This window comes from Tenrec ecaudatus, chromosome 6, assembly GCF_050624435.1.
Source record: "Tenrec ecaudatus isolate mTenEca1 chromosome 6, mTenEca1.hap1, whole genome shotgun sequence".
Lineage (NCBI taxonomy): Eukaryota > Metazoa > Chordata > Mammalia > Afrosoricida > Tenrecidae > Tenrec > Tenrec ecaudatus.
Genome location: NC_134535.1, coordinates 116,955,646 through 116,982,509, shown reverse-complemented (window position 1 = coordinate 116,982,509; position 26,864 = coordinate 116,955,646). Strand labels below are relative to the sequence as shown.

The following is a 26,864-nucleotide window of genomic DNA, read 5'->3' as shown; positions in this document are numbered from 1 at the left end:
TGTGGTGAGCTTTTTAGCCAAATAACAGACAGATCATTAAGGGGAAAGCTACTACTAGTAAGGTACACACACCTTAGATAATCAACCATTTGAGATCCAGGGGGCAGCATTCGCCCAAGGACCGCGCTGAAGGGTGGGAGCGAGGAAAGCCCTGGGAGGAGGCGGAAGGAGGGGTGCGCTTTGCAGGGGATTGCATTAAGGGGAAGCAGTGTGCGTGTGGATTGTTGAGGGCGTCGCTATTGATCTCCCATTTCACAATAAAAAGTTAAAAAATATATGGTTATGTCATGCAAAGTGATTAAAAGTAGAGAAACTCATGGAGGGCCATCACAGAATGGACAACAAGTAGTTAGAACAAGTGGGTTTAGTGAAGGCTTTCTTCCTGCAGGGGAGGCCCAAGCAGAGTCCTGGGGAAATGTGATTTTGCCAGTCAACAAAAGGTGGAAGGGAGTTTCATATGTAGAACTGAGCCAAAGTACAAGGATGTCAATGTAATCTCTGAGAGAACATTATATGATTCAATATTAAAAATGAATCATAACGATAACACAGGAATGGAGAATGCTGCTGGAAAAGCACCCCATGGGCAGCTAATAGCAGGCCTCGTATGCCACACACAGGCTCTTCCACTTCATCCTGTCGGTCATGGAAACCGACTTCCAAGGAGACTCACCATATGTGATTTGGCTCTCAGGTGCATGTGGGAAATGCGAGTCAAGATTCCTTGCAGGCAGTGAGATACGTAAGTTTTAAACAGGAGAAATGTTTTCATGCTAATGCTGAGAGGAAGGGAGAGAGGGAGCAAAGGAGAGAGATGGAGAGAGAGAGAGAGAGAGAGAGAGAGAGCGAGAGAGAGAAGCAGGGGGGACAGACAGATGGATGGATAGAGGACCAAACTGAGAGATTTTTCTACCATTGATTAATCTGAATGCTCACTGACCATTTCACTGGAAAGGGGGACTGATCTGTTCTCATTGATGTTGCTCCGTTTCCTACTGTGACACTCCCACTCCCAATCCTTTGAGGGGAACATGCAACGGCGAACCATCCAGCCAACATGTGTGTTCCAAAGCAGAAAGGAGAGAAATAAGGGTCTCAGTCAGAATATACAGATCTTTCTTTTATTCTTCCTCTCTTGTGCCATTTATAGAGTTTCTCCCACAAAAGAAGGGAGGGCCCCAACTGACAGGGAATGTGATTAGGGGCCTTCCTTGAGCCAGCAGCTACCATAGAAGAATGCAGGGGTGGAGGGGCTACTGGAATCTAAGATAAAGTATTGTTAATGAGAGCATATCCATTTCCTGTCCTCTAGTTGCTCAAATGGCATTAAGACAAGAAGTCATTAAATGGCTATGCACTGAGGCAGAGAATGTTGAAGATAAAACCCTGACGGGAATCAGGGCGTAGGCAGGGTTGAAGCTTGGGTTGTTTGGCTTGGGTCGGTTGAAGCCACTTGTGTTGGGAACTGATTTCAAGGCAGTGGGGGATAAGATGCTGCAACGGGAGGTTCTGGGGGAGTGTTGGCAAAGGGCCCAGCTGTGAACAGTGAGGAGTGATGGAGGATGAAAGGATCCTTCTAGGTCGGAAGAGGGATGGGCAGGTGCTCTTAATCTGTCCACTCCTTCTTAATGGACAGGTTCCACTCCCAGGTAAGGTGGTCATGCTTGTCGTCATCGGTGAAGAAAGACTTGTTGTGGTAAGTGCCCCGGGCCAGCATGCCCTTCGGAGCCTCCTCTGTAGGAGTCAGGAACTCATACTCCTCAGGCCGGGGCCCATAGCTGCCAACCATAAACGTTGCCTTATCCACTAGGAAGAAAGGAAAGTGCGTTAGGCTAGAGTCTGCGGGAGACGATGCACAGACTTCCAATGGGAGAATCTCGCCGTGTAGAAAGACAAGGGCTGTACTTCCCAGGAGGGCTTAACATCGGATTTACCAAGGCTGGCTTATCGGATTTAGCTGCAGCACCTTTCCTTTTGATTTTGGTTGTACCTTTCCATAAATTTCCTTTCCCCAACCCCAGAAACTATGGCTCGCTCATCTGCCATGGGCACCAATAATTGGAATTCCCTTCTTAAAGCATCAGATCGGCTTTTGAGTGCCAAGAAAGCTCATGAGCCAATGCACCAAATCAGTGGGGATCCAAGCTCCCTTTGTGAAGACGTGAGAGTAGAAATGGTTAATGGACCTGACTGATAACCTAGAGGTTGGTGGTTTGAGTCCACCCAAAACAGTCCAGGAAGAAGAGCCTGGTAACCTATTTCTGGAAAAAGAAGGAGCCGGAAAGGCCTACGGGGCGCAGCTCTCCCAGAGACGTGCAGGGCTGCCTTGAGTTGTAATTGACTCTACAGCAGCTACTTTACTCCATTTCTTTTGCTTTTAAACAGACTGTATCACTAAAAATAATCCCAGTAGAGACTTGAATTCTGGATTTCGTTCTACGTCTACCTAAATTACATAACCAAAAATGCATTTAATTTCAATCTCTGTATAACGGACTTTAAAGATGATGATAGTTAATGTTTATTGTGCCAACCTGGCCAATGAACACATGTGGGATTAATTAAAGGGCAGAGAAATAAATGGCTCGGGGAGCCTCGCCTGTCTTGTCTCTTGTTCTCTGATGGTCGGACCAGTGTGCGGCTGCCTTAGCTAGTTCTCTGACTCAGTTGGCAAGGCTCCTTTCCTTGGAGACATCCCTGAGGAGAAGCTGCATGGACCTACCCCGATGCAGCCCTGGGTGCTGGAGCAGCTACATGGAGACCCCTGCTGAGATGCTTACACATTCACTGACCCGGCTTTCCTCCTGCATTTGGTGTCATTGAGTGGGTTTTGTGAGATGCAGGAGGACTTTGTAGATTGATGTTGGACATATAGGCTAATGTCGGACTTACGGGCTTGGACAGCACTGGGTGGGGATGTGTTCTTAATATACACTTCCCCTCTATATAAATATCTTGTAAAATATGAGTGTCTATGAATTTTGTTTCTCTAGTCTACCCAGACTCCAACAAAGATCTTCTGCCTATGCAATTTTTAAAATGTACAGATTGATCAAATAATAGTAACTATCAGGGTGGACAGAATTAGTTGAGAAAATAATTGAATGGAAGGGGATTTGCTAAGTTGGTAAAAAAAAAAAGATGAACTGGGACAAATGGTTCAATTAGCCAACCTAACATATTTATAATGAATAAGATAAAATATTTCATGCAAATGATAAACACATTACATATGTTTTATAAATGTATTAGTCCTTGAAAATCAGCCCTCTACTGTGCTATGTGTGCTCTATGCATGTGCACATTATTTACAGGGGGATTTTATATGTTGCATTGTGGTTTAGGTGTTGGGCTGCTAGCTTTAGGATTGGTGGTTCAAATTTACTAGCTGCCCTTAGGACGTGATCTGCCTTTAAGAAGATTTACAGTCTTGGAAACCCTTTGCAGGGTTACTGAGTGACCCAGATGGTGATGGGTTCTTTTTGGTTGGGCTGTATGTGAAGAAATATGGTGTATCTTTGGAACAGTATGGAATGGGAAGCATAAGTAAATGTAGTTAGGCTAGTGCATAGTTAGGCTTAATGTGCTATTAATAAGCTTGAGTCACTTACTATGCTCAAAGGGAGATAAGAGATTAAACTAGTTTCTCATGAGACTAGATACTTTAAAGGCTAATTGAGATCTTTCAAGCCAACAATATTTCTGACATTTGAATAATTGGGTGGTCCTCTTTGTTGGACAAATGTATCAACCGCTTCCCCCTGCCATATGGGGGGGGGGGGAAACAGGGATAGGAGAGGGATTTTGTGGGAGGTGAGGTAGGGATAAAACAAATAAACTAACACATATATGAAGGGTTTGATAGGGTATTGTTGATTTCATTTCGTGAGTTGAACTGTGCACACACACAGCATGCTTCTTTAAAAATACTGCCCCCCCCCAAAAAAACAACCCCCAAACCCCTCCAGATTCCTTATTCCTCAAACGTAACTAGTGTTTTGAGTGGCTTTAAAGAAAGAGGAGGAAAAATAAAATTGAAATGGACTTGAAGTCTTTAGTGACAAACAAATTAATTTTGTCTATCCTTTGTTTATTAATGTTGTAGACCTGCTCTGTACGATACTGGCTTACCACCTTGGGGAGACTTTCAGGTCAGAAGTAAGTGTAAAAACTGTCCTATCACCCTCTCCCCTCTCAATTCTCTGTCTATATGATGGAAGAGAAGCGAAGGCAGCTTTCGTGTGGCATGTACAGTTTAGGCACTACTTCTTGAAAAGAGCTCATATTAAGCAATGCTGTTTTCTCTGTTGCAAACAGACAGATTTTCTCAATCCTAGGACAAGTATTTTTTTTTCTTTCTTTGCTAAGAAATAGAGCACACATACCAGCTCCCACATACTATGGAGCTGGCCTTTGTTCGCTGTCATGTATTTCTCCGACTCAGGTTTGATGACTATAAGTCGCACTTTAAATGCCATAAAACATAAAACTACTTCTAAGAATTAAATTTATCTTGGTCACTCTTCTTTATTAATAATAAAACTTAATTCCAGAAGCTGACTGCCTGTGGTTAGTGGTTGACCAAAGACTTGACTAGGTCTACTGAATATTAATCTTCCAACCCTTCCTTAGTATCTCCGTCCAAGGAGTATGTTTGCCCTTTTCTTAGGTGGGGGTCCAAAGCTTTGATCAGATCCTAATATGGTTTATAAATTGATCACCTGAAGTTTAAGTATTAGTGAGAATCAGAGTTTGAGACAGGAAACTGTCAGGTCCTTACCTTTCACCCCAGTTCGGTAGGTGTGCTGAACATATTTCAGGCCTGCCACAATATCCTTATTCACCTGCAGGAGAGAAAGATCCAAGTAACTCAGGTTAAAGAGGATCTTTCCTTTTCCCCATGGCCCTGCTTTACTGGGTCTTCTCTGTGTTGAAACAGAGTTGAAAGAACTGAAGATTTGGTTCAGAATAACAGTTGCTGCAATCATTTAGTGTGGTGGTGAGTCATAGATTGACAGAAGAAATCAAGATCTCACTGTGGCCAATCTGGTTTTAACAATAGGAGACCATCGTTTCTGTAATTTTGGAAGGGGTCGAGGTTAATTATAACCTGTTCTCAACACTCCTCATAATCTTTCTACTTTTTGCAAACAGTCTAGACTTCTCTGGTCTAGACTCCCCTTCCCCCATACTACTGACCGGGAGACTGTCCTTGTCTTTGGAAAGGTCACAAAGGTAATAATGGAAAATGTTATGCAAATATCTGAAAACCATAACCTGGGAAATGATCCACCTAGCTTATGAAAAGCAAACAAACTGGAGAAAAGTCGTAATGGAAAAAGTCTGGAAGGCTCTGCCTGCAGGGTAATTGAGATTGGAGTTTGTTAGGAGGAGATGGGCCACACCAAGCATCCTTTTCCATGCATAAGGAATGAGTGAGAACCACCTGTTTCTGGCAAGTACTTTGGATGTCTGCTTTTTCCTTATTTCTTTTTTTTTTTCTTCTTCAGTTGTTGTCTGGCATCCTGCCTCTTTCTCAAGTCTTTGACAGAAAACTCAGTAGAACAGGATGGGATATATAGACATCCCAAACATTTGGTTTTTCCATGATTCATTTTATCTGGGTGCAAACTGGATTTCTGTTAATTTTATACAGTGGCCATGTCTATACAAACAAATGAAAGTGGAAATTGCATCATTAGCTGGAGGAGTTGCTTAGCTATTCACCCATATGTAGAAGTAAAGTACTTTCAATAATTTCTCCTCAAGAAAACAATGGGACTGATGGTTCCGGAGGGGACAGGGGATAAAAGGAGGTAGGGGAAAGGGGAAGGGGGAGCCAATGAACCCAGGGGCAAGGGAACAACAAGAGATCCAAAATCATTGGCAAGGAGGGTGTAGAATGCCTGGTGGGGTTCGATTAAGTGCAATGTAGTTGAGAGGAATGACGGTTGAGCATGATAGTGGCACAGGAGGAAAGTAAAAGGAAACAGAGGAAAGAACTATGAGACAAAAGACATTTATAGAGTTATAAATATAGGCAAGTACATATGTTAATACATTACTATATAATGATAGGGATATAGGTCTATGTACATATATTTATAGATTAAGTATAAGGCAGCAGATGGACATTGGGCCTCTACTCAAGTCCTCCTCAACATAAGAACATTTTGTTCTAATAAGCTGGCAATCTAGGATGCTCACCTTCCCAACACGATCACTGAGACAAAATGTGTGCAAAAGCAAATGTGGTGAAGATAGCTGATGGTGCCTGGTTATTTCAAGACACAGTGTCTGGAGTCTTAAAGGCTTGAAGTTAAACAAGTATCCATCTAGCAGGGAAGCAACAAAACACATATGGAAGAAGCACACCAGCCTGTGTGATAATGAGGTGTCCACAGGATTAGGTATCAGGCATCAGAAGACCCCAAATAAACAACCATTTCTATGCAAACGAGGGGGCTCAGAATGGAGAACCAAAGCTCATCTGTAGACAATTGAACATCCCCTCACAGAAGGGTCACAAGGAAGGGGCGAGCCAGCCAGGGTGCAGGATAGCACTGAGGAAACACACAGTCTAGATCTTTAATGCTCACCCCCCCCCCCCGCCCCAACGACACACACGCACAAACTATCATGACCCTAATTCTATCTTACAAATCTGACTAGATCAGAGCATGTACACTGGTATACTGATTCAGCACACAGAATCCAGGACAGATAACCCCTTCTGGACCAATAATGAGAATAGTGATACCATGAGAGTAGGGGGAAGGTGAGAGGAACTGATGGGAATGATTGATGTACCCTGGGGAATGAACAACAGAAAAATGGGTGAAGGGAGACAGTGGACAGTTTAAAATATGAAAATTAAAATAATTTATAAATTATCAAGGGTTCACAAGGATGGGAAGGTGGGAGAGGGAGGGGAAAAAAGAAGAGCTGATACCAAGGGCTCAAGTAGAAAGAAAATGTTTAGGAAATGATGATGGCAACATGTGTACAAATGTGCTTGATATAATTGATGTATGGATTGTTAATAAGAGCTGTAAGAGGCCCCAATAAAATGATTTAATAAAATTGAAAAAAGAATTTCTTCTTAATAATAATTATCCTTAATGCCTCCACCCCTGACTTTTTGAGGCAAAAGAGGGCAAAATAATTAAATCAGTCTCTTAGTGCTAGACTTTGTTCTGTTGGCTATGGAGCAGACAAACAGTTAATATTGCTAGCTTAGATTCTATACTGCTACTTAGTAGAATGCGTGATGCAAAGTTATCAAAAGCAGATACAGTGAAAATAGCTTCTTGAAGCAACCATGATAAGATCAACCTTCTTAATTACTCTGACTCTCAGTTATGTTTTCTAAGAATTGGGAAAATGAATATATTTTCTAGAAGTCCCTAAGATGGTCCCTTAGGCCTAGTGGGAGATGTGGCCTGAAGGAAAGAAGACCTCTGAACAATAATGGTAATTGGGTCACATTAAGGACTTCCAAACAAACAAGTCCCCAAGAGGATCCATGTAGTATAAGTGCATTTGGGCTGGATTTATAAAAAGTACGCATATTCATAGGACCTTTTTCATTGGCTCACTCTCCCCTTCGTGTGTGTGTGTGTGTATGTGTGTGAGAGAGAGAGAGAGAGAGAGAGAGAGAGGATTTTTACAGTAAATGAAAAATTTCTTGGACATGTTTTCAAGACATCTCAATAAAGATTTAAAAAGCTTTCTAATATTTTCAACTTTGCATTGGGCTGCGACCCTCAAAGTCCAAAGTTCAAACCCCCAGCTGCTCCTTGGGAGAAAGACAGGGCTTTCTACTCCTGTAAACAGTTACAGTTTCAGAAAGTCCTGGGCACTTCTACACTGCCCTACAGGGCCCCCGTGAGTTGGTATCCACTAATATGCATTTTAGTTTGGTTCAAATTTAGTCCTGCTGGGTAGTTCAATAGTTATGTAGGTTCAAATATGCCTAGAATGGGTTACATATCAGGCCAGTTAGTAATCATTAATATCAGGCCAGTTAGTAATCATTAATGCTACTATATTTATAATAAATATAATGATTAATATATATTTACTAAGTTGGCAAATTAATATTATATATTATATTTATATATTAAATATAATGATTATTATATTATAAATAAATATTATAATTAAAATATTCGTAGGCCCTAAATTTCTGAAGTAGATAGACCTTGCATGCTCTCCCTTTGCCACAGTCATTGGTTCCAAAATGTATGGCCCTGATTCCCTGGTCATACTCTACCACCTTCTTCCTAAGCTTTTCCTCTGGTCATAGAAGCCCTAGTTCCATAGCCTTTCTTTGGAAAGGCTTCTCCTTTAAAAAAAACAAAACCCTTTTATTGGGAGTTAATACTGATATCATATTGTTCCGTAGTTCAATCATATCAAACGGTGTTGTCAAATTTCTACCACAATCAGTTTCTAAACATTTTTTCCCTTCCTGAACTCCTGGAAATCAGCTCCTTTTTATACCACCCCATCACTGTTCCTCGCTACAGATTCATCAATCCTGGGTTTCATATACTGAAAAACATATTGCAAAGGCTCAAGAGGGTGGCTCCCAATAACATAACACATCTATGAGAAACCCCAATATGAGCAAACAGAAAAGAATACAGAAAACACTGAGAACCAGATCAGGCCTCATGTGTCTCAGAGGGTGATCAACTGACACGGTTTTAACTGTTCAAGTCACTTATACTGTTTCACTTGAAAAAAACTGGCTTACTAAGTTGGCAAATTAATATAGTAGCATTAATGATTACTAACTGGCCTGATATGTAACCCATTCTAGGCATATTTGAACGTCATTTTAAAGCTTCCGTAATAAGTACTATAACTGGAAATAAGAAAATGAACCATAGCACAGTGTCTAGTATAGAGAAGTTATGAACACCTAGCTCCAGAATGACCTTATTTTGAGGCATATCTGCATGTGGTGGGAAGCGAGTGTCCCTGAACATTGAATTAACCCCTGTATTGGTGGGGAAGAGGGCTCAGTGTCCAAACAGAAAAGGCAGCCATAGCCCAGGATCTGGAGAGAAGGGATAGGTAGGAGGAGGGGGCAACCAAAGCAAACACGAGAAGATGAGAGCAAATTACACATTTCTAAAATATTTCTCAAAGTCCAGATTTTCTTTCTCCTTGACTTTGGTTGCTTATTGGGGTTTATGTGTATTCACTAGACACCTTTAATTTCCTATCGAGCTTTACTCTCACTTTGTTCTCTGCCCACAACCATAACTGTAATCTCCAGTCATTTATCAAAGACCAAATCCCCGTATTTATATAATCATTATTGAAGTACAGTTAAAGTTTGCTCTCTTCTATTCCCTCTCAATTACTTACTTCCTTAATTTGTGCATTTTTCTGCATGTAGTCACGAAGTCTTTTATTTGCAAGGTTTTATATGAAATGTTGGCAAGAAGGGGTAGATAACATTTCCTTGCCTCATGGAGTCCAGGCTATGCAAGCGCGAAATGATACAAGCGGTGGAATACCGTGCAGTGGGTGCCTCCTGCCTAAGAGTATCAGGAGGTTACGGAGAGGGATCCCTTGCTATCAGTGATCTATGTAAGCAGCGTGAAAGGCAAGGACCAGAAGTAGGGAAAGGCACAAAGTGGCTCTGCCACAAGTGGTCTCAAAGTTTGGAAGAGAACATCCCAGAACGGGACATTGGAGAGATGGGAGGGTTGGCCAAAGCATGTTGAAAATATAAATTTAATCTGTAATGATAAAAAAGAATTATACTTTATAAAAATAAATGGGGCAAGATACTTACTTTGAAGTTAATTTTGACTTGATATTCAACACCTTCCTTTAGCACAAACGTTTGTTTTTTGAGGCTTTCGAGGTCTCCTGTAGAAGTGGATTTAGAAACCCTTTATATTTCTCCAGAAGCAGATACACAGGGAAATGAACAAAGCAGAAATTCCACCCTTTATATTGGTCTCTGAATTAACACAAACCTGAAATATCTCACGCTGCAGTATTCCCTAAAGCTCAGACACGAAAGAAATGCAATTGGACTTTTGCTTTAATGTCAGGACAATTCCAAAAGTGTATAAGACATCATCAGCCATAAGTTGTAAAGATCAAATATTTTGTAATTGATAATAATAGTTATAAATCATAAATGAGCTTTAATCAAACATCCTATAGGAAAACCAGAATTAGCTCTCTATTCTTAGAAGATGGTGCTAGATGGCCAATAGAAGACGGTGCTAGATGGCCCAGTGAGGTAAGTGATTAAAGAATGTGCTGCCCATTCCCCCTACCCTCACCAAAAGAAACGGTGGAAAATATCAAGGGATGCTACACATTGCTTTCTATGGCTCTGGTGATGTCTATGGCATTTTACAGCTTTACAATTATTTTTTATTCAATTTATAGTATAATGAGCATTATAATTACTTTTAAATTTGTATTGACCATTTGGTACTATTTTTCCTAAGGAGGGTCATCCAAATGATAAAAACTTCAAATATTATAAAACCCAAATCGGTCTCAAATTCTTGAATTTTGTGTAGGGTGGTAATAATTCTCTCTTTTGCTGTCGGTGTGATCCTGTACAGTTTGGCATTTACGTGTACATGGGCAGGCATTTTATACAGCAGTGTGCGTAATACTTTCTTAGAAGTAAATTTTGACTTTAATTCAACATCTTCCTTTAGCACAAAGGTTGCTTTTCAAAAAATGGTGTCAAGATCCCCTGCAGACAGCTCGTACAGGCATATACCAGGGTGCTTCAAGAAGTTCACGGACAAATTCCATTATCTTGCAATTCCATTTCCCCACAACCTTTTGGAGTGTGTATGCCTCTAGAATTTACCTTACTAGCTTTCTGGGTAACAAGATCTCTCCTGCTGGTGTTTCCCTGCAATATCTCAGGCTCTGCTGAATACAACCGACTCCCTGTGGTGCCAATGCAGACCTCCTGGTCCCTTTACCCAATTTCACTCAGGAAGAGGTGGAGCCCTAACGAGGGACTTTCTCTCCTGGAGAGGTATTAGAATGGAGGGTGGTTGACTTGTGTGCTGGGTCTGCTCTGATGATTTCAGTTGAACAGGAAGTGTGTTTTCTCCGCCTCTGATTTCCTCCCTCTGACAGCAAAAAAGCCCATATAAGGCAGAGAGTGGATATGTGCAGTGAGAGGGGAACTACCTCCCTGCTAAACGGACTCTTCTAGACTCTTCCTTTGTGAGTCTCAAAAAAAGCGCAATATTGGAACTTAATTTTCTCTTGACAGGAGTTGGGCAGATGATAAAATAAGTTGATCTTGCCTTTGAAGGTTCCCCATCTCCTGGCACTGTTGCCTCACTTGTTTCACTCTCTCAGATACTCATGTCCCCCGTGATTTCCATCTTCCAAAACTCAGGGAAGGAGTTGAGCACAGTAAGGTGTTAAGGATTAGTCACAGTAAGAAATGAATAGCAACAACCTAGTTTATTTGCATTTAGTGGGGAAATTTTCTTGTATAAGAATATCAGAGCCTTGAACTGGGGGGGGGGAGACCTAGCAGAGGAATTTCAAGGTCGTTTTCAGGAGACCTTAGATGGCTACTAGCCTTTAGGTAAGTTCTATGGCTGATATGAGACAAATATTTTCTCTCTGACATTTAGTTATATAAATATTAGTATTCCAGAAGCATGCGGAATGCTTCTTAATATCTTAATCAGCAGTCTTTTTAGATAAATAGTAATCCTTTTGCTATCATATGGATGTCAGCCATCAGAGGTAAATAGCACACAAGTAACTATATCAAAGCTAATTCCTGCACTCTTTTTAATGAAGTAGAAAAAGAGGCGAGGCTCCTCATGAAGCATGGCAAAATTGTGTGTGCTCTGAAGGGAATGACTTGTAAGCTGGCTCCAGTATATATATCACCTGGATTCACTTTACTAGGAGTTCCTCCTGCTGGGTTGGGGCATAGAAACCAAGTTTTCACTGAAACTATTATCAGGTCCCTGAGAAGAACATATGCGTCTACTTACCAGTGAGGTCCATGGTGATGGCTCCCGGGGCACTAGCACACACTAGGGTTAGCCGGGTGACCGTGACATTGGGGACTGTTGGGTCTGCAGGATTCAAAAGGGAATGTAAACACAGGGGACAGATGTACAACAAAACCGTCACCGCTGTCAAGCCGATTCTGAATCAGATCAACCTTATAAGAGAGAGTAGAACTACCTCCTTTGGGTTTCTGAGACTTCAAATATTCAGAGGAGTAGAAGATCTCCTATTTTCCTCATGCATTGCCTGATGGGCTCTCATTGCTGACTTTGGTTTGCAGCCTGACATGTAATTCACTATGTCAGTAAGGCTATTACAGACGGAGGAAGGGCTTCAAAGGGTTCACTGAAACAGCCCATCTTTTATTTTTGTTTTTCCACCAACATTTTGAATCCCCTTTGTATGTATATTTCAAAGAGAGAGTATGTGTGTATGTATACACACGTGTATATATATATATACATATACACACTATATATACCCACCCACATATGATTTAAGTGTGATTTGGAATAGAAACAGAAGCATTGTGTACTGTTGCACTGATTGTTGATTCATAGCAACCCTATGGGACAGAATAGAACTGCCCTATACCATTTTCAAGACTGTAATGTTTTTATGGGAACACATCACCAGGTCTTTTCTGCTATGAGTGGCAGGTAGGATTGACTTGTCAAACTTTTGGTTAACAGCCAAATGCACTGTTGTTGTGCCACAGGGGCTACTTTGAATAGAAGTGCACGTGACAAATTCACCATGTTTGGTTATGATGGCCTTATAACTTAAAGAGATGCTATTTTACCTCACACTTTAAAAATATGCATCTTGATTATCAACAGCAAACATTTCCTGAGTGACATGATGAAGAGGTCTGCTAGGCACAATCCATTCATATCTTGGGACCATATCGTGCTATGTCATTGTGTGTGGACAAACTGAATGGTCAGTGAGGGGTGAGGTGGACAAAAGAATGAGAAAGAATGTGAGAGTTACTAAGAGAGGAGACTACAATTATAAGTGTTTGTCCAGCTTCCTTTTAAATTCTCTCTCTGTGTTACGTAGTATCTCAATGTTAACCTCTACCCTATCTCCATGCTCAACACATTTTAAACTGAAAAGACTTACAATAATTCCAAATTGCAACATTGAAAGACTTTATGGGGAAAATATCGAATAATGCAGGAAGCATAACACAGAGATGGAAAGAATACACAGTCATTTCACCCAAAAGAACTAGGCAATATTCAATCATTTCTAGAAGTAGCATGTGCTCAAGAACTATTAACAACCCACTGAGGAAGGAAGTACAAGCTACACAGAAAGCATTAGCCAAAACAAGGCTCCATAAATTGATTGAATACAAATGGAAATGTTCTAACGAGCTGATGAAGTATTAAAAGCACTCATTCATTTATGACAAGGAATTTTGGAGCTGCTTGGCCAACTTCTTGGAAGAGGTCCAAATTTTTACCCGGTCCAAAGAAAAGTGACTCCACAGAATGCTCGAATTATAGAATAATATCATTAATATTAATACCTCAGTAAGTAAAATTTTGCTGAAGATCATCCAACAATGGTTGTAGCAGTACATTGACAGGGAGCTGCCAGAAGTTCAGACTGGATTCACAAGAGGACATGGAACAAGGGATGTCATTGCTGAGGTCAGGTGAGTCTTGGCTCAAAGAAGAGTACCAGAAACATGTTTACTTAAGATTTTTTAAAAATACTTATACCAAGGCATTTGACTCTGGATCATAAAAACTATGAATAACCTTCAGAAGAAATTGGAATTCCAGAAAAATTCATTGTGCTCATGCGGAACCTGCACATGGACCATGAGGCAGTTGGGCAAACAGAACAAGGCAATATTGCATGGTTTAAAAATCAGGAAAGGTGTACATCAAGGTGTATCCTTACATCATACTGATTCAATCCGTACACTGAGAAAATAATCAGAGAAGCTGGGTTATATGAAGAAGCATGTAGCATCAGGATAGGAGGAAGGCTTAGAGGAAAGCTAGTTAACAACCTGTGCTATGCAGATGACACAACCTTGCTCACTGAAAGTGAGGACTTGAAGCACTTGCTAATGATGATCAAGGAATTCTGCCTTCAGTATGGGTTACAACTCAATTCCAAGAGAACCAAAATCCTCAAACTGGACTAACAGGTAACACTATGATACATAGCGAAAAGACTGACGTTGTCAAGGATTTTTGTCTTGCTTGGACCCACAATCAGTGATCGTGGACTAAGCAGTCAAAAGCTCAGACCACACACTGCGTTGGGTGAATCTGCTGCACAAGACATCTTTAAAGTGCTTAAAGCAGTGGCTTTCAACCTGTGGGCCACGACTCCTTTGGGGGTCGAGTGACCCTTTCACAGGGTTGCCCGATTCATAACAGTAGCAAAATTAGTTATGAAGCAGCAATGAAAATAATTTTGTGGTTGGGGAGGGGTTGTCACCCCACCATGAGGAACTATATTAAAGGGTCACAGCATTAGGAAGGTTGAGAACCACTGGTTTAAGGGCAAGGAGGGCACCTCTGAGGACTGAGGTGTGCCTGACCCAAGCCATGGTGCTTTGAATAGCCTCATATGCGTGTGAAAGCTGGAGACTGAAGAAGGAAGACTAGAGAAGAATTGAGGCATTTGCATTATGGTGCTGGCAAAGAATGGTGAAGGTATCATGGACTACCAAAAGCACAGACAGATCTGTCTCGGAAGAAGTACAGCCAGACTAGACCAGAGGATGTACTCGGGTACAGATCAGAGCTGGAAACACAAGGAGTCTAGGACAGATAAACCCCTCAGGACCAATAATGAGAGTAGCCATACCAGGAGGGAAAGGGGAAGGTGTGGGGAGAAAGGGGGAACCGATCACAATGGTCTACATATAACCCCCTCCCTGGGGGATGGGCAATAGAAAAGTGGATGAGGGGAGACATTGGGCAGTGTAAGACATGGAAAAATAATAATTTATAAATTATCAAGGGTTCAAGAGGGAGGAAGGGGAAAAATGGGGAGCCGATACCAAAGGTTCAAGTAGAAAGAAAATGTTTTGAGAATGATTATGGCAACAAATGTACAAATGTGCTTGGGACAACGGATGTATTTATGGATTGTAGTAAGAGTTTTCTAAGCCCCCAATAAAATGATTTATATATTAAAAAATGTACAGCCAGAATGCTCCTTAGAGGCAAGAATGGTTAGACTTTGTCTCCTATATTTTGGACATTTATGGAGAGACCAGTGTTTGGAGAAGGGTGCCCTGCTTGGCAGAGGGGCAGGAAAAATAGAAGGCGGCCCTGCCCAAGATGGACCATCACAGCGATAGCAACAATGGGCTCAAACTTAAGAACAATTGTGTGGTCAGTGCAGGATCCGGTGGTGTTTCATTTTGTTTTATGTAGGGCTGCTACGAGTCAGAAATGACTCGACGGTCTCTACCTGCAACATCAATTTTATCTCCAAAGGAGATTTAATTATACTATTTGGAAGTTGATTCAGTATATGTAGATTGTAGCTCTCTCCTTAACATGGGGCAAGTTAATGCTTTTTCCTTTGCACTCATTCCCGAGTAGCTGAAACACGGTCTGTGCTCCCTCTGGGGGCTTCCATCTGCTCCTGTTTCCCAAACACACTTACCTGCGATCACAGGACCGTCCCCCAGGAGTGTTTTCTTGTACTTGGTTAGACTTTCATCATCCTTGTCCATCTCTTGTAGTTCTTGCAGAGACTTCTGAGGCGGGGGCTTATAATTGAGCTTGCCGTCCAGCTCATCCTCCTCCTCCAGATGTGGTTCCGGGGCATTGTCAGTCATTGTGATCTAATTCAGACAGAGAGGAAGAGATTTTATTAGCCCAAATCCAGTGGAGGGTGTCCATGCTATACTTGCCCTAACTGAGTTTCATAGTCTTCAGTGATTTTCCAGGACACTTTCTAAGCATTCAACCTTGTTAATTTTCAAGAAACAAGGGTATAATGCTTTCCAGTCTTTGATATGACCTGCCTAAATGTTCTATACCCTGATGAGTATTTTCTGTTCACTGACTACAACTGATAAGGAAGTATTAATTCACTTCTGAATAATACAGTATAATCAGAGAGCATAAACAACTTCTGAACAATGAACCCATAGTCCCCGTTGAGAGTTATAGGCATGATTAGTCTTTAAAAGCCAGCCAGTCTTGCTAATTTCCAAGTTTGACGTATGTACACGCCCAATTATGAGGGTTTAAAGAAAAGTAAAGCACCTGCCCCAAAATATCAGATTGCTCCACTCCATTAATCTTCTCTTTCTCTGACTCCTGTAACACCCAAGGTGGTTGGTGCTGTTAGGTGCCTGACTTTGAGTTGGTCCCAACTCATGACGCCCCTATGTGCAACGCAACAGAACAATACCCGGTCCTGTGACATCCTCACAATTGTTAGGTGTGAGTCTGTGTCCAACTATATTCTCTCCTTCTTTTTCACAGAACCTCTACTTACTAAGCATGACATTCTTTCCCAAAGATTGAGCTCCCGTAATAACATGTCCAAAGTTTGTGAGACAAAATCTTTCCATCTTCATGTCTAACCATTCTGGCTGTGATTTTTCTAAGACAGTGATCCATGTGTTTCCAATGTTGCTTGGCAAGCCTGCAATTCAACTGCATCAATTCTTTTGTGGTCTAGCTTTCCAATGTTTACAAGACGATTGAAAACACTATAGTTTGAGTCAGGTATACCTTAGTCCTTCAGGTGACATCTTTGCTTTTTAATACTTCAAAAATAACTTTGAAAGATATTTTAAAAACAATATTGCTCATTTGTAGGCCTCAATGAGAGCTGTATAATGTGTCAGAATGGTCCCTATCTGACATTACTAATAACTAATACTCATTACTAAAACTAATTACTAATAACTCCTTAAGGGCAAGCACTGAAAGTTATATTACTCTCAAATCATAACCGTTAGCAAAGTTCAGGCACACAATGAGTGCTTGATTCTTTGGTTCTGTACTTAAAGATTCCCTGCTCTTTTTAGATGACACAGCACAGCAAAAGATTCTTTAAATTCCTCCCTCCAGACAAAGTTGTGACACTCAAGTTTAGTACACTTCTCCCTATCTACCCTTTCTGAGCCCATTTCTCATTGCTATTTTCTGTATTTACCAGATTTCTAATGACATTGTACTTCAAGGGTACACTTTGTCTTACCTTGGAGTAAACTTTATTTCATCACCAACTTACATTTATTTGTTCTGTGAGAAGGAAAATCTAGTAACATGTAATGAAACATCCACATTACAGTGTTAACAATATATTAATGAACTATTCCTCTTTGGGTGTATACAATAAAGATGACATGTATCTTAAAAACAAAAACAAACCCAGTACCATTGAGTTGATTCCAATTCACCCGTAGCCCTAGGACAGAGTAATCTGATGGTTTCAATGCTGTAATTTTTTCAGAAGCAGAGTGCCTAATTTTTCCTGTTGGTTTAAACTGTTCACATTTTGATTAGCATCTGAGCCCTTACCATTGCCACTGGGGGTCATTGAAATGAATCTTCAAAAACAAACAAAATTAAAAAAAAGATAAAAACAAACAAACAAACCCCAAACAACCAAACTCGCTGCCTTAGAGTGGATTCCAATTCATGGGGTTCCTTTAGGGTAGGGTAGAAGTACCCTTTTTAGTTTCAGAGACTGTAAATCTTTATAGGAGTAGAACGCTTCCTTTCTCCTGAGGAGTGACTGGTGGCTTTGAACTGCTGACCTTGTGGTTAGCAGCCCAACTTGTAACCCACTTTACCACCAGGACTCCTGCAAGGAGCCTTTGAGGTGATATATTCCAATCTCTCATTTTATCGCTGAGAAAGTTGAGATCCAGGAATTAAGAGCATTTCCCAAGTTCACACAACTATATGAGATGCAGTGTCCTAACTAAGAAGAAGACATGTCTACTAGGAAACTTTCAGGTATCGTGTGTAGTAATGATGGAAATATTTGGGGAAGCCAGCAAGATATTTGGGCACGGCATAATTTCATGATTCCCTTCATTCTACCTCTACTGTAACTCCTTTCTGTGCCTGGGGCAAAGCCTTCATTGCTGCTAAGTGACACAATGATAAGGCAACATCTATTGCATCTCATCCCAGTGGCTCTGCAAACCTCTTTAAAGTACAAGGGAAGAGATCTCTGCCCAGGTTTGAGATGTGGTTTTGAGTTTTAGTGTTGCTACCATTAGAAATAGAAATAGAAATAATTTGGAAGTAAAGCCAAACAAAATCAACTTTAACAGAATAAAAATAAACAAAACAGAAAAACAAAAAGCATATCCTTTGGTTCATCAGTCCTCTTCCAGATAAATAACCAGTCAAACACTATGAGCCTTGCCCAACTCTGAAATCAGCATTGCAGTGCCCAGATCCACTTCCTGTACAGGAAGGAAGCATGTAGGTTAGTTCCTATGTCAACTCTTGCCTAAGCTGCTGAATAACCACCACTCAAAGCTGAGACTCTAGAGAATAACACAATAAACACAGAGACTTGTCCAACATCCATTCCAAATGCCATAGGTCAACTGAGTGTGGGAAAAAAAAATAAAGGATGCACTGGGTGGCTATTGTAAATTGTGGGTGGTTTAAGGAAAACCAGTAGGGGACAAAATAAGAGTAAACCAGATGAGACTAACCAGACGAGACAGGTTCTCAGCTGGTACTCTCTAGGAGTCTGACTAGATACCAAAAGCAGGCCATGAAACAAACCAGTAGAAGAGACTCAGGAAGGTTATCTACAGATGAGGGGATCCAACCACTGTGGGCAGCCACTTTGGGTATATATCACTTGATTCTAATAGGTGGACTGCTTGAAGCCTGGTCCTTAGGTAATGACATCACATCCAATCAATAATCTATATGGAATTGTGATTCTGTAGCATATAATCTCAATTGTGAAGAGAGGGAGGTATGGAGGGAGGGAGAGACAAAGACTGAGAAAGAACGAGAGAGAGAAAGAGAGAGAGAGAGAGAGAGAGAGAGAGAGAGAGAGAGCGAGTGAGCTACTTGGTCTAGGACAGAATTTGCCTATGTGACCATTGGCAGGTCAATGTATTTTTTTTTAGTTAATATTTGTAACCAAATGTTGGTTTAAGATTATAAAATTTAGAGGTAGCTTTGTATAGATTTTTAGGACCTCTTTCATATTCAATATCCTCTTTTTAAAAATTAATTGGGATTTAATATCAATCTATCTTAAAATCTCAGCCTTCACATTGATCAATATGAAGATTTCTGTCAATTTTAAATGTTCTTGATTGATTGCAAAGAGACACAATGAAGAAAACGTATTATCTAAAGACAGCGAAGAGCAGAGAATAATGTGCGGTTGCTATAGAAAATTGTTCTAGTTACCAGGAGGAAATTGAGGACCATATTTAATTAAATTTGTCTATTTATAGCACTAGAAAAAGAAATGCCAGGTTAGAAGATCCAGTCCTTGTTCACTGTGGAAAGATGATTAGAAAAAGGTGAAAATGTGATAACACAGCAAATTACAAAGCAAATGAAGACTGAAAAAGTCATCCTCAGGGAAATCCTTTTTCAAACAAAATTAAGTTCACAAGTATTTGTTCCGTGCCTGCAATGTGCTGATGTTTAAAAATAATGGAAAAGTGCCTAGGAGCTGGGCATTTTAACCATGCTACAAGGGGCCAGCTATTTTACTATGTGATTCTTAACCTTTTTAAAAGTTAAATTCTCTGGAAATGAAAAAAGGGACAAGTCTACGAATGTGATTACAGCTCAAGGGTTTCTGGCAGTCTTCACCGCTTCTATTGAGTTTCCAGAACCTGATCTTGAAACCATCATTTCTGAAACCATGAAGCAGAAAGTGTGTGCTACAGAGGAAGTCTGCCACTCCCTGAGGCCAGGTCAGACCCATGATAAGTAGAAGCAGGAGAAGATAGCATGTTTTGTTTTTTTGTTTGTCTGTTTTTTTGGAAGGTTTAGTTCAACTGGCCCTGTGGATTTCTGAGAGTGTAACTCTTTACTGGAACAGAAAGTCTCATATTTCTCCCTCAGAGAGGCTGGTGGTTTCAAACTGCTGACCTTGCAGTTAGCCCAATGTGTAACCACTGCACCACAAGGGCACCTACAAAACCTTAGATTCTTCCTCAAACCCATCATGAATAGTTTATATAGTTGTACAGAAAATCTCCAAAGATATGATTATGTGTCTTTAATTGAAAATATCCTGAGCAGTTATTAAACATTCTCCTTTTTTAGTGCTCTCATTTTATGGATGTTAATAACATTAATAGTTATGTAGGATGGTGTGCTATATCACTCTGGTGGCAGAGTGGGGTGTGCCAGGAACACTGGTGGCATAGTGGGTTATCTGTTGCCAGGTCAATAGTTTGAAACCAACAGCCCCATCCACAGTAGAAAGATGGGGATCTATACGCCTTAAAAACTTCCAGTCTTGGGAAAAAAATAAAATAATAAAAAGAAACACTAAACAAAAAAGTTACAGTCTTAGAAACCCACAGGATTATTCTGAGTTGTCAGTGAGACTCAATTGCAGGAAGAGAGAGAGTGAAGGGCTGTCATCAGTGTTGGTTCATTCACTCCTCACACCGTTCTTATGAGGTAGGCACGAGAGCCATTCTCTTTTCAAATAAAGACTTATGGCCTTGAATGGCTTATGGGGTCAGTTCTATTCTGTCCTTAGTGTTGGTATGAGTTAGAATTCCCTTGAGGGCTGTGGGTTTGTCTTGGTTTTGCATTAGAAGATCTCACTGCTATTGAACCCATTCCAACTCATAGTGACCGTTTAGGGCAGAGTAGAACTGCCCCTTCTGGGTTTACAAGAACTTAAATCTTTATAGGAATAGAAAGTCTTATCTTCCTCCTGTGGAACGGCTGGTGGGATTGAACTGTTGGCCTTGTGGTTACGTTGGGTAAATCTGCTGCCCCAGACTCTTTGAAGTGTTGAAAAGAGGAGAGGTTACTTTGAGGACTATGGTGCACCTGGCCCAAGCCACGGTATCTTCAATGACCTCATGTGCATGTGAAAGTTGAAGACTGAAGAAGGATCCATGTCTTTGAATTATTGTGCTGGTGATGATTACCAAAGTACCGCAGACCGACAAAACAACAAACCTTCCTGGGAAGAAGTACAGACAAAATGCTCCTTAGAGGCCAAGCTGGTGAGACTTGGTCTCCCATACTGTAGACATGCTGTCAGGAGAGACTAGTCCCTGGAGAAGGTCATCCTGTGTGGGAAACTACAAGGGTAGTGACGATGGGGCAGGCCCTCGACGAGATGAATGGACACAGTGATTGCAACAATGGGCTCAAGCTGAAGAACAATTGTGAAGTTGGGGCAGGATCAGGCAATGTTTCATTCTGTTGGACATAAGGTAGGTGCACTATTAGTTCAACCGGCTCAATGGCTCCCGAGGATTACAACAAAGCCCCTTCTTAGTTCCGACTTTTTATTCCCCAGGGGCTGTTGACTCGATTCTGACTCATAGCAGGTTCATGTGTGTTATAGTAGGACTGTTCTCCGTGAGGGTTTCATGGTTGTGACAGTTTGCCAACGGCTCTCCAGGAAGTAACCTTTCTTCTCTTCAACACTTCAAAAAGTCTTGTGCAGCAGATTCACCCGATGCAACCACAAAGCCAATAGTTCAAACCCACTGGCCATTCCACAGGAGGAAGATGAGGCTTTCTATTTCTGTAAAGATTTAAATTCTTGTAAACCCAGAAGGGGCAGTTCTGCTCTGCCCTATCTTTCTTCCACAGCACTTCTGGCTGGTTCTGCCAATCTTTCCTTTAGTAATTGGTAGTTAGTAGTTGCCTGCTTAACTGTTGTGCTGCCCCCGAGTTGCCGTCAATTGTCATCAAGTCAGGCCCAGCTCAGGGTGCCCATATGTGGGTAGAGCAGAACTGCTCCACCAGCTCTCCAAGGCTGTTACTTTTCAGAAGTAGGTTCACAGGTCGGTTTCCCAAGGTACTTCTGGGTGGGCTTGAACCTTTTGGCTAGTAGTCTAATGCTTAGCCAATTTTGCCACCCAAGAACAACTCCGACCCAAAGTTTAATGCTTCCTACTAAAAAAAGTCTGTGAAGGAGAAAAGAGGAAATGAAGGTGCGGCAGGGAGCAAGGGTGGGGTGACCAGGCCTTTTTTGGCACCTTCCTCTGCTGCTCACCCACTCTGCCATAAAAATTTTTTAAGTGATTTTTTTCCTTATCTATCCAGTGAAAGGAGAATTAGCAACTATCTAAGTAATATGCGTAATATGGACTTTGTATCTGTCAGGCCCTAAAGCACATCTAGCTTTTCTTTCTCCCTCCCCCACTGCCTTCTCTTTACTATCGCAGCTTTCTCCACTCCCTGCCTCCCTTTGTCCACATGGGTGGATTTCCCTCACTATTACTGTCACCAAAAGAGCATACCGCAGTTCAATGAAAAGGCCAAATCAAACGAGGGGGCTCATTTGTGACAGGAATGTGTCTCAATACAAGCCAGTGTTTTCCTTTGTTGACTCAGTGACATTTGAAAGACTTAAAGGATGCACACCAATCCCAGGATAAAGCAAACCTTCCTGCATGAACGCTCGTTTCCAAACGAGTTAATCCTAAGTAAAGGGAGGACTCCTGGGTTGAGAGGGAGCCAAGCCTCTCGTTGATGTAGAGAAAGGCGGTCTTTACTTCTGATGGAACATGGACTTTAGATTAGAGAGAGCAGGGATTCAAACCTGGCTCTGCAAGGGACATATTCCAGGATTTAGACAAGTGGTTGATTTCACCGAGCCTCAGCTTTACCACCAGAAAGTCAGAATCATCATCCTTCTTCAGGGGCTGAAGACTTGATGGGAACTTATGAAAAGATTGAGACCTCAACTGGCCAAGAGAAGATGTTCTCTCTCCTCTGGCCTCAGGCTGGCGGGGCAGTGTGCAGAGTCTCAGCGAGGCTGCTTGTGACAGGCGTACCTCAACACCCTCTTGTTCATTTCTTTCCCCTAGATGCAGTCCTGCCTCAAAAATAGATTTTATTTCTTTGAGAAGAAACAGATACGAAATTCTGGGAGTTGAAAGGATTGCTTATAAACAGAAATAATCTAACATAGTAATATAACTATGATCTTTTTTTTAGAGCCCCACATAACTTAATTTTAGCAACTATTTATTGCTCCCTCTGCTAAGCCGGAGGTCACTCTTTGAATTATGGGACATGACAATGGACACAGGCATAGCTAATGGGGAGAATTCCCTCTGACTCTAGAACGAAGATACTTGTACTGTGAAGGCTTAGATGATGTCCCAATATTGGATCTGCTAGAGCATGCATCTAGGCATACAGGCCATGACTATGAAGCAGAAGAGGTAGCATTACTTATATGTATATAAATATATATGAATATGGTTCTGTGTGTATATACACAGAAATATATGTGTGTGTGTATACACACACACACACACAGATAGAGACTAAGAAATGTGGAAGTATACAGCATAGGGAATTTCCATCAAAGAAGAAGCTATTTAAACAGAATCAGTGTCCTTCTTCCTTGTCCACTCTCTGTTGACCGGGATAGATCTTACTTCACGCCAACCTGGGGATACAGGTCATGGAAAATTGGGGTCATCTCTGAAAGACGGTGGCATTGTAGAAGAATGAGGCAAGGATCTGGCCTATTTTGCTGCCCACCAGAAGAGTGGCTCCTTTGGGGATTATAAAGTTATACTTCAAGACACTGGCGGCATGAGGAGCTGGTATTCCCCAAGTTTCCCAGAAGTGCGCTCTACTGAAGGAAGTCCTCTATCCTACTGCATCGCCTATGTGCAGAACATCAAAATGTCAAAAATAGATCCAAAGACCCAAATTGGGACCCGACACGAGTGTGTCTGGTTCGTTACAATACAAATTAGATCAGACCATCAGTTTAGAAGACGGTACAAAGCACTTGAAGTAGAATAACCATCCATTCCGTTTCCCAGTGCCTACCATGTGAGGTCACTGGGAAAAATACTCTCGCAAGAATTATTGTAAATAATCACCAGGAAAACTGTGCATTAACAAGGCAGTACTTAGCAAAAAAAAAAAAAAATACACCCTCATAGCAATGCATTCACCAAAGTTTGAAATGAAGCACCCAAAATTAGAGGACAAAAGTATGCTCGTCCCTATCTATGGGGGTGATGATGGCAGTGATGTGCGGATGTGCTTTGCATGGTTGATGTGTGTGTGGAATTTGGTGGGAGTTGTGTGAGCCCCTAGTGAAATTATTAATAATAAAAAAAAGAAAATCCAGAGGAACTTTTACTAGCTTTAGCTCTGGAAAGAAGAGAGTGTAATACGGCAGAGTGTGAGCCGGGTCGGAATATGTGTGTTGAATGGATAAATGGTGTCGGTTTCAGGAGCACCAGGAGACTCGTCTCTGCGTTAGTCAGTATGGGCTCCAATACAGAATCTCACACAGAAGTAACACTGACCCAAGAACCTGACTTCTCACGTCGTCACTGAGGTGTTCTGGCAAGTCAATTCTGAACCGTGTGCCTACACCACAGAGTACAGCTGTCCCAGAGCCATGTGCCTACACCACAGAGTACAGCTGTCCCAGAGCATTTCCTGGCTGAAAACCTTGATGGAAGCCAATGGCCAGGTCTTTTCATCCACGGACGAGCTGGTGGGTTTGAACCATGGCATTAGCAGTTGAGAGCTTAACCATGGTGCCATATTGTCTTTTATTTTTAGGCCAATATTTGACATTAGTCAAATTAGTCAAAATAATGACTTCTCAGCCTTATCGTCCTCCTCATCCTCCTTCTCCCAGGATTAAATTTGTAATTTTCCCATCACAGACCTGGCAAATAAAAAGCATTCAGCAAATGTCGGTTCTCTTCCCCGAGTTGCATGATTTCACTCACCAGCTTCTCTTTTCTAGCTAGCGGAGGCTTGCAATGCAGCGCGCATCTCTACACTGACCCCCGCCTTTCCTTCAGAATGGCTGCTGGGCGGAACTGCCATTGCCACCAGAAACTTCTTCGTGTGCCTTAAAACATACTTGGTGAGAGGCACATCCATGCCCTCCACAATGAGGGGCCAAACTCCCACAGAGGAGAGAGATCTGCCAGTTTCATCTAGACCATTAGTATAATTAAAGTACCCTGTGAGCTGCCCACTGGGAAGGGAGCATTTACTACTCGTCTCAGAATTCCTCCCAACTCACAAGAGAGTACAGTGATCTTAATGTTGAAGTTCATCTGTATTTGAATTTAGACTTCTGACAAAGTTAACAAAAATATGTAATGAAAAAGATTAAATGATTAAAAAGAAAACGATTAATGATACCCTTTCCTGAATTAACTCGCCAGGGCACAAAAAAAACCAGTTGCCACTTAGTGCATTCCAGCTCGGGGTGATCTCACATGTGCAGAATCGAACTGCTCCATAGGAGTTTCCAGGTTACAATCGATTGGAAGCAGATTGCTCGGCCTGTCTCCTGAAATGCCTTTGGGTGGGGTTGAACTGCCAACCTTTAGGTTTGTGGCCAGGGACTTATCTGTTGGTGCCACTCAGGACTTCTAGGTTAATACAGCTCTTGTGATTTTCCTTGCTTCATCATGGCTGTTGTGCAGATGCACTATGCCAACCGTGGTGCCTACAGTTCTTGGTCTTGATGTACAGCAATGGGAGTATGGGGACCTCCACATGAAAGTAGACGCCTTCCCCCTCCTTGAATGGAAGAATCACCTGAGGCTTCTTAGTCCCAGTTCACAAGCTTTCCTGGGTCTAGAATTGAATTTCAGACTGTGAACACATCAAACACATAGACTCGGATGTCCTCGAACAGTTAGAGAATGCCCAAAGCCCTACTTCTGGAGACAGGTGTTGACCTTTCATTGGCTAAATCCAGAGCGTGATATCTTAAAGGCCATCTGACTAGTTGCTCTAGTCAAGACCCAATTGGATTTTTCAAGAACGTGTCTCTTTAATAAGTCAGTGGGTGCCTTCTGCATCTGCTTTCAATGCTTTCTGAAGTATCTGGCAACAACAGCAGTTATCTTTCTGCCCAGCTCACTGCAGGAATTTAATACGTAATTTTTGTTTGTGGTAGAAATATAATCTTTGTGTGACTGATGAGTAAATCATGGGTCCTCCCGTACTCCCCCCCTGGTTGTTACACCCCATTATACTCCAAAAGGGGAGAGGGATTCATTTTGCATTTCTCTTCTAAAACCAGAAACCTCTTTAGTTTGTACAATGTGGAAAACAGTTAGTGTTTGACATCTTTGAATCATTCCCCATCCCCCCTTTGCAACCAGTCTACTTAAAAACAGGAAACCACACATCTCCACCCCAGCCACAACCCACCATCCACGGACACTATCAGTTCGGATCTCCAGTATTTTTACTTCTGAGCTTGGCCCAGCGGCTGCTTCTACCTGTGGAAAGCCCTCGGAGTGCTGCCCAGGAGTTATTGCAAATCTCTTCTTCATCGTTATTTCACGAGCGGGCTGCAGTGCACACTCTGCCATCCCTCCCTGAGCTGTCCCCCTGAGTCATTGCTACCATTTCTGCTCTGACTTCCCCTTCGGTGCAAAACCGTTCCAGCAGCCTCTTTTGCTTTTTCTTATCATAAACTTTGCCGCCTACCACACCCTAGAAAACCAAAACAGCACATACCATTGAGGGTCCCTAGCATGATTCAAAGATTCCCGATATTGCTTTGTGCCTCAGAGGTATTTCAACTTACCTTCAGTGGGTCGCGTCTGTCCGGGGTGCCTCTTTGTCTCTCAACTCTGACTTCTGAGTACTGGCAGT

General features: G+C 41.7%; 1 protein-coding gene across 1 annotated transcript; it reads right to left on the bottom strand.

The window, feature by feature from the left end:
- Positions 1 to 1,116: 1,116 nt before the first annotated feature.
- Positions 1,117 to 26,864, bottom strand: ARHGDIB (Rho GDP dissociation inhibitor beta). Its single transcript, XM_075553078.1, has 6 exons — positions 26,797 to 26,864; positions 15,694 to 15,874; positions 12,027 to 12,110; positions 9,815 to 9,891; positions 4,781 to 4,844; positions 1,117 to 1,806 (listed from the first exon to the last, which is right to left on the bottom strand). The coding sequence occupies exons 2-6, from the start codon at positions 15,866 to 15,868 to the stop codon at positions 1,607 to 1,609; spliced, it is 600 nt and encodes a 199-aa protein (XP_075409193.1). The 5' UTR covers positions 15,869 to 15,874; positions 26,797 to 26,864; the 3' UTR covers positions 1,117 to 1,606.